This window comes from Guillardia theta (genome assembly GCF_000315625.1).
Source record: "Guillardia theta CCMP2712 unplaced genomic scaffold GUITHscaffold_44, whole genome shotgun sequence".
NCBI classification, from domain to species: Eukaryota; class Cryptophyceae; order Pyrenomonadales; family Geminigeraceae; genus Guillardia; species Guillardia theta.
The window spans coordinates 526,034-539,727 of record NW_005434630.1 but is presented as its reverse complement, the minus strand read 5'-3'; the positions used below and the strand labels follow the sequence as shown (position 1 = coordinate 539,727).

The following is a 13,694-nucleotide window of genomic DNA, read 5'->3' as shown; positions in this document are numbered from 1 at the left end:
CCTCCTCCCACCCTCGCTCATGTTGCGACGAGGGAGGGAAGAGCTCCTCCTCTTGTCCTGCCTGGTGAACGTGCGAGAGTGGAGAGCTGTAGGGTCAGAGAGTACGAAGAAGGTCAGCGAGAGGATAGAGGAGAGCAAACCAGGTTGAGAGGAGTTGCAAGGAGACTTGACCGCTGCGAGCATGCTTGTGATCACAAGAAGATAAAATCGTTGCGATGCAAAGTCCAAGAGCAAGGTTAGATCCGCACATGCCACCATGAAAGCTGTCAAGAAGATCGTTGTGAAGCTTCCTCGTGAGCTGGCTCACTCCACCTTGAGCGCTTCCTCCTCGCGCTCGCCGGCGGGTATCCACGACTGTCCCTGAGCAGGAGGAGGAAGCAGCGGCTTCAACTCCGCCTGCCATTTTCTGGGAGGCACATTGAATATGATCTCCAGGGGGTGGGGGTCCACCTGCTGATGAACTTGTCAGGGTGGGTCATAAACGAGTCCAAATCCCCGCTAGATATACTTGTCGTACCGGTAGAAAGTAGGGGTAGTCATTCTCGTGGAGGGGTGATTGCTCGAATGTTTGGGGGTTAAACAAGGGGTGGGGTCATCAGACGTTCGGGGAGCATGGCGACTGCGGGAGGCGGCGGGTTCGATGGGGATCGAGGAGGAGACAGGCTGGGGAGAAACAATGAGAGGCCGCTGGTTCCTTACTTCATCCAAGGAGAGGTAACCGCTCAGCTCCTCCTCCTCCTCCTCCTCCTCCTCCTCCTTTCTCCTCCTATCTCCCGCCCCTTCCTGCCGCTGACTGTTCCCTCCTGTCTGTATTGCACGCGCCCCTCCCCGCCTGCTCTTCCTCCTCGTCCCGACCTCCCTGTAGAAGATGAAGTCATCCTGTACATGAACTTCTGACACTGCGCTCCTTCCTGCAGGACGGGACTCCGGTCGTCAATCAGGATTTGCGATTGGTGCCGAACCAGGGGAAAGGGAAGAAGAAGGGGGCGAAGGCGACCACCAACGTCGCGCTTGTAAATAACCAGGTGGCAGCTGCTGCCAACAAGGCAACGGCTGTCCGTCCGTTTGCTGTGCAGCACAAGGCGAACGCTCCGCCTGCATCCAACAAGAATTCTCAAACCTCACACAACGGGAAGTTTGCCGGAGGTGCCTTCCTCAACTCACCGCCTCCGAGCAGCCTCCCGTTGCCCAAGATCGCAGCGAGGCCAGGCATGAACCCAGTCTTCTCCGACCCAGCCATCATCACCAGCTCCTTCCAAGAAGCTCCATCCCACCACAGCTCCGGTGCCAGCAGCGCCATCGTCCCCGGAACGCGCGTCAACGCTCTGTTCCTGGACGGCCAGTGGTACGACGGGACGGTACACCAGTACGGGATGGACTACTGCGCGATCCTCTTCGATGGGTATGAGCATGAGGGGGTCTACGAGATCCCCGTGAGGGACGTGCGGCCCTACCCTTCCATCCTCAGCACTCCTCCTGGGGCCAGGAACGATCAAACGCAGGTTCCTCCACCCCTCAAGCTGGATGCTCCTGTGCACATGCAGGCAGATGCAGGCGAGCGACTGATGCACAAGAGCTCGGCGGGGATCCTCTCCGACAAGCCCATGGAGCCTTTTAGGTTTGCCGGAGACTCCATTCTTGCAACGCCAGGGGCTCCTAGGGGGGGGAACGAGACGGCTGGAGTGACTTCGGTCGAAGAACTGGAGAGGAAACTGCTGTCTCACGGTCAGGCCCCTGCGCATGGAGTGTACCAACTGCCCCAGAGAGACGATGCGGGTGCATGGGGAGGAGAAAGGTGACACCCGTTAGCTGACGTCAGGGACAGGTTCGCAATTACTCGCGATGTTGAACATCAACAGGCCTCAAGAGACGTCATCAGCAGGTGTTGAACCTTGTTATGATGCCTGCAGGAGCTGAAGGGACTAGCTCCAGGTCACCATACATCATTGCAAGGCTCTGAAAAGCCACAGGAAGCAAGCCCCTTCAAGATGGTTCCCTTCCCGTAGGATCATCCTGAGACCGACTGCTCCCTCTTACATGCTCGCTGCAGGTATGCCAACGGTGCATCACAAGAGCCACCGGCTGCTGCCGCCAACGGAAGCAACGGAAGCAGATCCAGCGGATTGGTTGGCTCGATTTTAAGTCATGGAAATGGACAACAACAACATGGAGGCAGTACGACTCAGGTGGACCGATGCCCCCGTCACTGCCTTATCCCTCCAGCCTCTCCTTGATAGCTGCTTCGAACTTCTCTTCCTCCTCTCATCACTTGTCTGACTAGGAGATTCTGCAGGCGCCGTTTCGACCTCTCCCGACTAGGAAGCCGACGTCGCAACTACTAGCTTCTGCCGTCAATAGTTGATAGTGGCAGAGAAACTCAATTCAAGCTGTAAATTTGGTTTCTCGTCAACTCACTCACTCCCTCTCTCTCCTTCCTCTCCTCCCTCTCCTCCCTGACCCCCTCTCATCACTCCCTGACCCCCCCCCCCCTCCTCAATACGGAAGATGTTGGCTCAAGTCATATGCGCGTACGACTGGAGATAACCTTTAATTGACTACACTTGCCTCCGACACTTCTCATCAATTCCACTTGAAAGCACTCGACAACGACTTCCACAGCGTTTCTTTGCTGGAATCCGACCCGTCGAGTACCGAGCAAAAGCGGGAGCCTCGAGGGGTCAGCATCTCGGCTACGTTGCGATGGGACGCGTCCTGTGAACGAAGTCAAAACTTGTCGGCAAATGCAAGCAGTCGGAGTCACCAGGTACCAACAGACTCGATCCTTGGTAATCGGCTCTTGAGACTTCTCCTTGGAGAGCTCGTCGTTTGACGCTACTGACCCGTCCCTTGTCTGCACTTCATCCTAGAGGCATGCGATGAGAAACTTGCAGCAATGCCGGGAGGCATGTACCGTGACGTGGTGGGGGAAATGGTCATCGTCCACACTGAGGCTATCCGCTGAGATGGTCGTGTGGTCTGACAAGTCGCTTGTCTGCACGCATTGGTCGTGAATCCTTGTCTTCTTCCCGTGCTCAACCGGAACTCCCTCCTGCTCCACTGCCAACTCATTCGCCATGGCCAACAGCTCCTCATATTCCGAACACTGCAGGATCGTCAGACATGAGGCGCGGGTGAAACAAAAATGTCTGACCTTCTTCCCCAGCTTTCTTCGCGTCCTCTGCAGCTCCTCCTCGAGGGACTCGATCTTAACTTGCAGCAAGGCATGCATCTCGTTGCTTCTTGCTTTCTCCTCGTCAAGCATCTTCATACCATGCTGCACGGCCTCATCGCGCAGCCTCTCGTACCGCTGCTTCATCTCCTCCTCTATCGATGATAGCCGCTTCATCTGCAGCTCTAGCTGCAGCCGCAGGATGTTGACGTCGTCTGGAACGCCATCCATGTTTGCTTGTATCCGCTGCGCGTCGTCTTTGGGCACGATCTGCTCTCTTCTGTTCGGAGAGGGGTGGAAAACTTCCTCTAGCTTCCTTCCTCTGCTAGAGGCTACTGCATCTGCGACGTCGATACAGGTCAGAACCACCTTGTTGTCCTGCCGGGGAGACGGACCCAATGGTTTGTTGCTGCAAGGAGACAGGGAGAGGGCAGATGGGACTTTACGAGAGGAACCGAGATGTGAGGAGGAGATGGATGAAGCGGAGGGAGAGAACGTGGTAGAGGAGGAGGAGTTCGGGCTTCGCGCCATGCTCGTCCCTTCTTCTCGGGGACCCCGCGCTGGCGTCTGCATGGGGTCAAGTCCACCAACAATGTTCTGAGGCAGAGGGTGGGGTAAAAAGAGGGGGTGGGGGGTAGAGTTATTGAAGATATGGACCACAAAATGAGGGGTATGATCTAGTTATGTGAGTGGTGGGGTGGTAAGAGTGAATCAATTCTTGGGGGGGTAGGGTGGAGAATGGGATCGCGGGTGGTCGTACACATTCGGAACCATTGTAGGGGCAGTTACATAGGTCTAAGGGGGGGTGAGGGTCCTGGTTGTAATAGGGGTGCATCCGAGTGTATTTGGGGGTACTGCGAAGGGTGGTGGGGGGTAGGGGTCCTCCGAGGCAGTGAGCCCTCATAATATTATCTATTTCGGAACTCAATTGACCCCTGCGAGGGCCATAGGAGGGGGTGGGTAGGGGGGGGCATCAAAACCCTGAACCCTCATACAGCTCATTTGCGGCTCATAACCTGGGAGGGTGCAGTGGAAATCGGGACATAGTGGGGAAGAGGGCAACAGACTCGGTGAGGGGGGGTGGGGTCACAGAACATGTAAGGCTTTTGGAAGACCAGGGGTAGGGGGAAAATGGGGAAATGAGGGGGTACGGGTGGTGAGGATGGGGTAAAGCAGGAGGTAATAATGGGGGGTTGTGCTGTAGGAGCTCAGTGATAGTGTAGGTGATGGGGTAGTACCATGTAGGGGTCATTAGAATGTGATAATAGGGGGTACTGGAAGTAATTTAGATAGTCAAACGTGCTCAAGGGGTGGGTGGGGTAATAGCAGCCATAAAAAGAAGTCAAGCTTGCCATGCAGTGCCAAAATGGCGCCATGACGACGGGCCAGGAGGAAGGAGGAGGAGGGAGGAGGAGGGAGGAGGATGACAGATGATCAAGGAGGTCACGATGTTACCAACTTGAAGATGCTTGAAGGGAGGACTGTCTACCTGGTTGCTGATCTTGTAAACGTTGAAGAAACTCAGGGTGGTCCTGATCTAGTTTGAACGAAATCTCACTTTGAGAAGACATGCGGAAAGTACGCGAGCTCTGGCGACAGCATAACACATATCGACGATGCAAGAAGTTGTGGGAAGAGTATCAAGCAGTCATGGGAGATGTCAGCGTCTCCTTGAAATGTGCAAAGTTGTCGGATTTCCTCGACAGTTTTCAACTAGCCTACAAGGAGCTGCAGAACAAAGAGCATGGGCCTGATCTCGACAACTTCTTTGGAGATTGCTCTGACATCTTAATCGCGCTCCTTGATCTAGTAGACAGGTGATTTCGGATCGAAACCTCCTTTTGGACTCTGACTTCAGTATAGGCAAGGGACAGTCAAGGATCAAGCGGACGGTGGTGAAGCGATGGTCACAGAAGTGGTTCACAAAGCGCTTGAATGCGCTGAGATGATCATTCACGATGAGAAATATCGAAACCTCGTTGCTGAATCGCTGCCGGTACCATCTGACAACAATGTAGTCGAACTGCCTTAACCACCGTTTGTGAAGGTTCTCAGCCAAATCCTATCTCTGCTTGACTCGGTTCAAGGGTCAGAGAAAAAGCAGCTTGCACTGAAGATCCTCACAAGAATAGGGTCTGATGTCAAGAGCAAGCTCAACATAGGGCGGCTGGATGGATTTAAAAAGGTTGCCTCTTCTACCTTGTCGCTTCCAGGTTGTAAGTGCCGTTGATGCATCAGGTGGTTCAGCTCATGCTTGATGGGGAGGGAGAGCTTGAGAAAGAAGCGCTGAAGACGCTGAAGCATTTCTGTACGACTTGCAGTTGTCAGTCCGAAACATGACGTGACGAGCTTCTTCTCAGTGGATGTTCAGAACGATCAGGCGCATGGCGAAGTCCCGGCGCAGCTAGTTTCTGCAGTGCAGGCAGCAAACCAGAGGTAGTTCTCTTAACTTACCTTGCACGTAGCTCTCTGACTGCGTCTGATCTCGTCTCAGGTCCAAGAAGCTCGGGCTGAACCTGTCGCTGAGGCCTCCAGTTCTCTGGGAAGGAGCAAAGGTCTTGATCAGCCAAGTGGTTCAGAGTTCACCGTCGCAGGACGAAGCACAAGCTGAGGTCAACAATGACTTTCAGTTCCCCATCCCCCGCAAAGTGGTGGCGGGCTGCTTTGAAGAGATCGAGCTCATGTGCTCAGCCTTAGATGATGACTCGAGCATGAATGAGGTTGGAGGTGCTGCCGACTATGATCAGCCCTGACATCAGCTCAGTATCTCACACATAGCGATGGTGTCGAGACCTTGGCCAAGTCCAGGGGCAAGTGCAGCGATGCAGGACCCCGACAGGATGAGATGATAAAAGAGCTGCTGTGCATCCAGGTAAGAGATGCCGGACTTCCTTCGCCTGGTGATGTTGCGGCAGGGAGCTCTGAAGACACTGGTGGACAAGATGCGGGACACAGTGAGCGTGTCCAAAATCGAGCTGTTCGAAGCCGTTTCGAAGCTCCTGATGCAAAACGCTCACAACCAGAGGGAGTTCCGGGCGATTCAAGGATACTCCATCCTACACGGAATCTTCTCGTCGGTGGACGACTACTCGTTGCCGTCTGGAAAGCGCTTCCTGGAGGTGAACATGTTTCATCCCTGTGTGAGGTCGAGACTGACCCTCCTCATTTTCTTCCTCCCCCTCCCCCTCTTTCTCATCATCATCATCTTTTTCTTCTTCTTTTTCTTCTTCTTTTTCTTCTTCTTTCTCTTCTTCTTCATTTTCACTCAGAGCATGTTCCACCTGCTCATCTCCGTGTGCCTTGACGGCAACATCAACGGTAGAGTAGGCAACTTGGATGCGCTTGAGCTTCTCTTCGAGGTAGTTCCCTCCTCCTCCTCCTCCTCCTCCTCTCCTTCTGACTCTGAAGCAGCTCGTCTCCGGCTCGAACCTCGACATGCCCGTGAGGATGCGCGCGGCTGAAGGAGTGAGTGAGATCCTGCTGGCCAACCCTCACAACGTTGCCTGGTAAGGGATGGAAATGCCGAGAGGAGGGAGAAAAGCAGGGGGAGGCGAAGATGGCATGCTCTGACGCTGGATCCCTTTCAGTGTACACAAGGTCAACGGCTTCAAGCATCTTCTCAAGAGCTTCCTTAGCTCCTCAGCGTCTCCACCGCAGGAGGGAACAGAAACGTCGCAGGACGCAGAGAAGTTTCAGAACGTGGTGCTGGAGCTGCTGTCCTTCTGTGCCGTCCTAATCGGCGAGTACGAGACGAGCATCATCGAGGACATTCTCAGGTGCGCTGTCTGCTCTCCCAACATCCCGATGGCGAGCCGCGTGAAGCTTCTGGGAGCCGCGAGGGACCTGGTGATGGACAGACGCTGCCGCAAGCAGAGCAGCGCGAACCTCAAGGGAGTTGTCGGCGACTTGATCACGTGGGCGCAGGAGGCGCTACGAGAGACGATGCGAGCGAAAGAAAAGGGAACAGGTGAGGAGTAGACGACGAGGAGAGCAAGAAAGCGCGGGGAGGGGAGGGGAGGCTGGAGACGGAGAAAGAGGGATCGAGCCGGAGCGGGGGATTGGGGGGAGGGGAGAGGGGGAGGCTGCGTGGAGAGTAAAATGAGGAGAGGACGTTGACGGTTGGAGCAGGCGGGACGCGGGAGGACTCAGAGGGCAAGGTGGCAGACGCGCACGAGGACAAGGAGGGGAGAGGGTCGAAGCGATGGGAGGGAGGCGAGAAGGAAGTCGCCATGGTGTTTCTGCGGTGCTGCTTCAGCGGGATGGAGGAGAACTCCTCGTGCACGATGGCGCTGGTGGAGCTGCTGGCTCACATTGCCGCGGGGTCTGCGAAGGTGGCGGAGGGTCAGACGTCCTTCCACAACGGGTCCCAGCGCTGTTGCATGTCGGCCGATATCGTTGCAATGCTGGGGCAGATGTACATGGCAAGCCAGGCAGACAAACTCTCCTCCCTGCTGCTCCTTACGGTGAACCTGCCTCCTCCACTCGTTCCTTCCCCTTCTCCTTCTCATATTCTTCCTTTCCTTTGTTTCTTACCCTCGGCTTGACCTCATCATCCTCGTCCTCCTTCCTCTTCCTCTTCCTCTTCCTCTTCCTCTTCCTCTTCCTCTTCCTCTTCCTCTTCCTCTTCCTCTTCCTCTTCCTCCTCATTCTTTTGAGTTTCAGATGCTCGAGATAGTAAAGGATTGTCACGATGGCATCCGAAAGATTGTCGACCTCCTAGAGAACAAGCGATATTCCGTCATCAAGCGGAACAAGGTCTCCTCCTCCACCTACTCCATCTTTCTCCTGCTCTCTCCCTCCTCCCTTATGCTCTTCATCTCAAGTTTGTCCTCTCCCTCTCTCCCTCCATCTCCCTCTTTCTCTTCTGAAGTATTTGAGAAGCTTCTTTGCGCAATGCGGAGGAGTTTGAAGCAGCAGGAGGACGGATGGAAGGAAGTAGCTCTCCGCTTCAAGGACGAGGGCCTCGTTTCCTGCCTCCTGCTCGACATCGAGTCTGCGGGTCCCTCGCTCGCTCACTCTGCTCTCACTGTGTTGTCCTCCCTCCTCCTCAACCGCGACTCCCTCAAGCTTTTCCTCGACAACAAGGTCGGCTTGAGAAATTTCGCCAAGGTGACTCTCTTTCCTCTCCTCAGTCAACCTTCTCCTCCTCGTCTTCATCCCCTAACATGCGGCGTTCTCTCCTCTCCCAATCTTTCTCTCCCCTTTCCCCTTCTCCTCGTCTTTCTTCCTGCTCTTCTCCTTCTTTCTTACTTCTCTCGTCAGATCGTCGTGGAATCTTCACTCAAGAAAGACGAAGTAGCTGTAGAGTCCCTCCTGCAGATCGCCAGCGAACGTTCAACGTCACCATTCATAGTGAGTCCAGATGCCCCCCTCCTCCTCCTTCTCATCCTACGTTACTTCTGCTCCTGCTCCTCTTCCTCCTCCTCCACCTCCACCACCATCTTGCATACCCCCTCTCCCTCTCTCGTTTCTCTTACCTCCTTCATTTCCTTCAGGTCTACCCCGACGCGTACGACAACACCTTTACTGAGAATTCCGATGCTCTCCTCCTCAGCTATCGCAGCCCATCACTCAGGTTTTCCAGCCCTCAACATTTCCACAAGGAGTTTCGCCGCCTCCTCGCCTCGGCTCCTCCTCAAGCTCAAGCACACAAGAGCAGGCACATCCGGACCCCTTCTACTTCGTCCAGCAAGTATACATCCTCCTCCTTCCTCCTTTCCATCTCTCCTACTTCCTCCCCTTCTCCTTCTCCACCTCTATCCTTCTTCTTCCCTCTGCGCCTCCTCTCCCTCCTCTCCCTCCTCTCCCTCCTCTCCCTCCCTCTCTCCCTACTCCACTCACCTGTTCCTCAGGTCCGCCTCCTCTCGCAACACTTTCGTGGAGCTAAACTCGGATCTCTGCATGGAGGGGCTCGAGCTCGAGCTCTCCAGCAAGAGCAGCGAGCCGCACGAGAGCAGCGAGGACGACTTCTCTCTCCGCAGCAAGGACGCTGCCTGGATGCTCCTCCACGTCCTCCTCCATGCCGAACCGCGCGCGCAGGAGGTCGCCCTCGACTTCCTCTGCCGGTCCGTCGCCTCCCGCCCGGGCAACGCGCAGCAGCTCGCCAACGTGAACGCGATCATCGTCATCCTCACGCGGCTCAAGGACGAGGACCTCCCCGCCGCCTCCTCCTGGGTCCGACTCACCGGCGCCATCGGCAGCTACAGCATCAGCGCTGAGGAGGCGAAGCTGCTCTTCAAGCTCGCGTCCCATGCGGGGATGGAAGAGGGAACGAGCTCGATGGAAGAGAGGAGGAGGAGGACGAGGCTGCAGGCCATGCAGGTGATCGAGACCGTGAGTGCAAGAGTCGCTCCTCCTGCCTTCTTCAACCTCGACGGGCGTCAAGGGTGCGTTCGCTCGCCTCTCATCGACCGCAAGCTCCCCAAGCCTTCCTCCGGCTACTCCGTCGCGTTCTGGGTGCGCGTGCTCAAGTTCACGGAGGAGGAGAGTTTGATCCTCCGGTGGGCGGCGGGAAGCAGCGCGAGCCTCGAGCTCTACTGGCAGAAGCTCGGAGCCCAGGACGATCGCTCCCGCTGCATCGGCGTCCGGACCTGCATGGGGACCGGCAACACATCACCAGGTCCGGCAGGAGGAGGAGGAGGGGCAGCAGCAGCAGCAGCAAGGAGCGAGGGGTTCGGGTTCAACGCGTTCAACGCGTCCTCGTTCCTCCCGGACGGCTGCTGGCACCTGGTGGTGTTCTCACAGATCAACCGGACCATCTCCCTCTACCTCGACGGCTCCTTCGTGCAGAGCTGCAGCTTCACCGTCTACCCGTTCGTCTCCTCAGCTGGGGGCAAGGAGAAGCCCAGCATGCGCGCTGAGGTGCTGGGGGCCGGGCTGGAGGGGCAGGTGAGCCCGCTGCTGGTTACCGACGGCATCTTGAGCAGCAGCAGCATCTCCCTAATGTTTGCGGGGGGACCGCTGGGTGGAGACCAGCTGGGGATGGAGGGGGGGGAAGTGAAGGCGCTGATGACGGTGCATCCTCGGGCCTGCTCGCGACGGGGAGTGATCGGAGAAGTGCTGGGGTCTGTGCTGGACACGCAGACAAGGAGCGGGAAGAAGCTGGCGGACCTGCTGGAGGATGTGGTGGACAAGATCTCTGTGTCCAAGGGTGGGGGAGCGGTTGGTGCTGTGGGGGCCGGGGCGGGAGGAGGAGGAGGAGGAGGAGGAGGAGGAGGAGGAATGGAGTCTCTACGGCCTCTATCAGCAATGGATCGTTCCTGGACATCGTCCGACTTGAGTCAAGCCCGGGCAAGGGGAAGAGCACACGGTCGCGCGGGGAGGAAGGGATGTGCTTCGAGCTTGTGGGTGCCGTTCAAGCTCATCGGACATCCTGCCTGCTGGATGTCATGTGGAAGGTGCGATATCATCATCATCATCATCATCATCATCATCATCATCATCATCATCATCATCATCATCATCATCATCATCATCATCATCATCATCGTCATCATCTCCGTTATCATCATCATCAACATCACCATTGCGTGGATGTAGCGAAACCAATCTCAGTCTCGTTTCCCCATCATTCACTTCCTTCTCCTTACGATTCTGCAGATCGGGGGCATTCAACTAGCGCTAAGGTGAGCAGCAGAAGCCAGAGAAAGAGAGAAAAGAGGAGGGGAGGGGAGGGGAGGGGAGGGGAGGGAGGAGAGGAGAGATAATGTCGGGAGCAGGCTCATCTCTCCGCAAGAGGAGCAGCTTCAACTTCAAGCGCTTGAGGTTCTTGTTGGTCTTCTCGTCCGCTGGGAACCGAATTTCAGAGCTTTCCTGGCAGCAAAAGGATGCAGCGTATGAAACCCATTGCTCCTCCTCCTCCTCCTCCTCCTCCTCCTCCTCCTCTTTTTCATCCCCCATTCCTCTGCTGTACTTCCTTCGCAGCCTCTCCTCCCCTACCTTCTCCCTTACTTCGTCTCCACTCTCTTTTCCTCCGTCCTCCTCCCTCCTCCCTCCTCCCTCCTCCCTCCTCTCTCTCTTCGCTCCCTCCTCACACCATCCTGCAGATTCTCTGCTACGTCGTGCACCAGCAGCTGGGCCGGGGAGGAGACCAAGGCCCCGTCATGTCTCTCCTCCTGCACCTCTCCTCCAAGGAGGTAGGAGGAAAGACCCTCAGAGACCCTGAAGTCTCCCTCCTCCTCGTCGACCTCATCCCCTCCTCTTCCTCCGACATCCAGCGCGACCTGCTGCGGGTGCTTGAGGACAGCTTCATGTCCTCCAGCAGCAGCCGGACCATGTGGATGTCGTATCCTCTCCTCGGGACCTCTCGCCTCCTCTACTTTCTTGATGCTCTCCCCCCCTCCTTCTGGACCATCTCCATCTCCCTCATGCAGCAGCTTGCGCCGTAAGTTCAAACCTTTCCTTGCACGCCATGTCTGGTCCAGTTTCCTCCTCGATCCTCCCCTTCCTATCCTCACCTTTCCATCTTCATCCTCCTTCCCCACTTCCTCTTCCCCCTCCTCCCTTCTTTCTTCTGTTCTGCCTTCCTCGCAATCCTCACCTTCCCTTCCTCGCCTCTCCCACTTCCTCCATGCATCTGACTGGTCCTGCAGGCTGTGGACAGTCAACGACGTGTCGGAGATCATGCAAGCGGTGATCGGTCGGATGCACCTGCCGCACCTCTCGCAGGTCAACAACGACCTCATGCTCCTCCTCCTCACCCTCTCCTCCTCCTCTGTCGTCCCTCTCGACTACCTCCGAGCGGCAGGAGGGTTCCAGCTCGGCTTTTGCCTCCTCTCCTCAGAGGACGAGAGCCTGCGCTGCAGGGGCGTCGATGTCCTGGCCCTCCTCCTCTCCTCCCCCAAGGACTGCAAGCTCTTCCTCAAGTCCTGCGGCTTCGAGCTCATGCTTGAGGTCCTCCAGCGCAGAGGAGCAGCATGATGCTCGTCAATGCGCTGCTCCAGCACGCCACGTCAGCGCTGCTGCGGAAGGCTGCGGCGGAGAGCAGGGCAGAGAAAGAGCCCGTGCTGCTTCCGAACTTCTACCTCCTACAGGTCTTGCTGAACCTTCTCCCTGCTCTCGAGGAGGAAGATGCGAGTCTAGACGTCTGCAAGCGCGTCCTCCTCCTCCTCGACGACCCTTTCAGCTCCGTCAAGTTCCTCCTCTCCGGCGGCCTTGACTGCTGCCGACGCATCCTCATGCGGCTGGAGGAGGAGGGGCGGGCAGGGCGAGGGCGAGGGGACCAGTGGGAGCGGACGCAGAGAGAACTGAGGGAGACGATCGGGAGGGTGGCAGGGAGCATGGCATGGCACGGGCTGTGGCAGGACGTGAAGGTTCTGAATGTGAAGGAGCTGATTCGAAACGACCTGCTGTATCTCCCCGTCCTGGAAGAGGTAACCCTCTACCTCCTCCTACCTGCAAGCATTCCCTTCCTTCCAACCCTTTCGTTCTCCTCCTCATCCGTCCACGCTGGACTAACTTTTGCATCCCAGATTCTCCAGCGGCTAGAGGAGAACGCTGAGATTTCTCCGGCTCAGACTCCCAACGTCAACGCCGTGCTCAAGAGCTTGGAGCGGATCTTCCGACGTCTTGTCGAGTCCTCCTCCTCTTTGTCCTCTCCTTCATCTTCCTCCTCCTCCTCCTCCTCCTCCTCCCCTGCTCTCCCGCTTCGCGTTGTCAGGATCCTCAATCGGGTGGCGAATCGCAACTCAAATCAGATCAGGACGATGATGCTTGAGGTCGGTCTCCTCGACCTGCGGGACAAGCTCATCATCCACTGCCTTCAAGCTCCTCTCTCCTCCTCTGGCGCCGCCATGCTCATGCAGGGCTTCAGCTTCGAGTGGGTGGCGGAGAAGGCTTCCTTCCGCGAGGGCTGCGGCCTTGAGCTCCTCCTCCGCCTCTTCCACTCGTTCCCGCAGGAGCAGGACCTGCAGGTCGCCATGATCCTCGTGTTCCGCAATGTGCTCGGGCAAGTCGAGGAGAACCGTCGCATCATCCTCAAGGCCATCGAGGACGCCGAGGTTGCCGAGCGCTTCCTCCCCTCCCGGCATGTCCGGCAGAGCGGCAGCATGGACCTGGACCGGGAGGAGGAGGGCATGGAGGAGGGCGGCGAGGGGGCGGATGACGTAAAGGAAATCCTCAAGTTCCTGGACTGGTACCAGCAGGACGCGCAGCGGCAGAGGAGGGAGATCGTCGCCATACGCCTCGAGCGGATCTGCCGAGCAGCAGAGAGCGCAAAGCTCAAGATGGTGGAGAAGGCGGCGGGGAAGAACGGCAAGTACAGGAAGCAGACGCGGGAGAGGGACCTGAAGCTCGCAACTGCCGTCCACTCAGCTCTTCCCCAGCAGGACGACAAGACCCGCGCAAAGATCAGGCAGAGCACGTCTGCGCACGAGCAGAAGATGCGGGAGATCCAAGAGAGTCTCCAGCTGAAGCTCAGCAGCGGGGAGAGGGCGTGGAAGGAGCTCAACGCCGCGTCCTCTCCTGCCATGCGACCCTGCGATGTGACGGAAGGGCCCTGAGGTTCAAGTCCCTCCTCCTCCACGAG

At 57.1% G+C, this 13,694-nt stretch overlaps 3 protein-coding genes across 3 annotated transcripts; 2 read left to right on the top strand and 1 right to left on the bottom strand.

The window, feature by feature from the left end:
- Positions 1-610: 610 nt before the first annotated feature.
- GUITHDRAFT_163773 (hypothetical protein) lies at positions 611-2,408 on the top strand (the record flags this gene model as incomplete). Its single annotated transcript, XM_005830791.1, has 6 exons — positions 611-714; positions 918-1,776; positions 1,826-1,882; positions 1,927-2,002; positions 2,051-2,186; positions 2,294-2,408. Coding segments are annotated over 6 exons (1,301 nt in total), but the record flags the coding sequence as incomplete, so codon positions are not given.
- Positions 2,409-2,580: 172 nt separating this feature from the next.
- Positions 2,581-3,400, bottom strand: GUITHDRAFT_110317 (hypothetical protein; the record flags this gene model as incomplete). The annotated part of the gene is made up of 5 exons (XM_005830790.1): positions 2,581-2,712; positions 2,762-2,863; positions 2,912-2,992; positions 3,038-3,103; positions 3,152-3,400. The coding sequence occupies 5 exons, from the start codon at positions 3,398-3,400 to the stop codon at positions 2,581-2,583; spliced, it is 630 nt and encodes a 209-aa protein (XP_005830847.1).
- A 1,338-nt stretch (positions 3,401-4,738) lies between these two features.
- On the top strand, positions 4,739-13,668 carry GUITHDRAFT_110316 (hypothetical protein; the record flags this gene model as incomplete). The annotated part of the gene is made up of 21 exons (XM_005830789.1): positions 4,739-4,986; positions 5,033-5,165; positions 5,217-5,354; positions 5,408-5,477; positions 5,530-5,605; positions 5,664-5,889; positions 5,934-6,041; positions 6,085-6,288; positions 6,439-6,528; positions 6,581-6,675; positions 6,757-7,136; positions 7,298-7,632; positions 7,832-8,278; positions 8,432-8,521; positions 8,665-8,744; positions 9,022-10,319; positions 10,769-10,794; positions 11,215-11,552; positions 11,761-12,061; positions 12,112-12,540; positions 12,640-13,668. The coding sequence occupies 21 exons, from the start codon at positions 4,739-4,741 to the stop codon at positions 13,666-13,668; spliced, it is 6,141 nt and encodes a 2,046-aa protein (XP_005830846.1).
- Between the last annotated feature and the right edge of the window lie 26 nt (positions 13,669-13,694).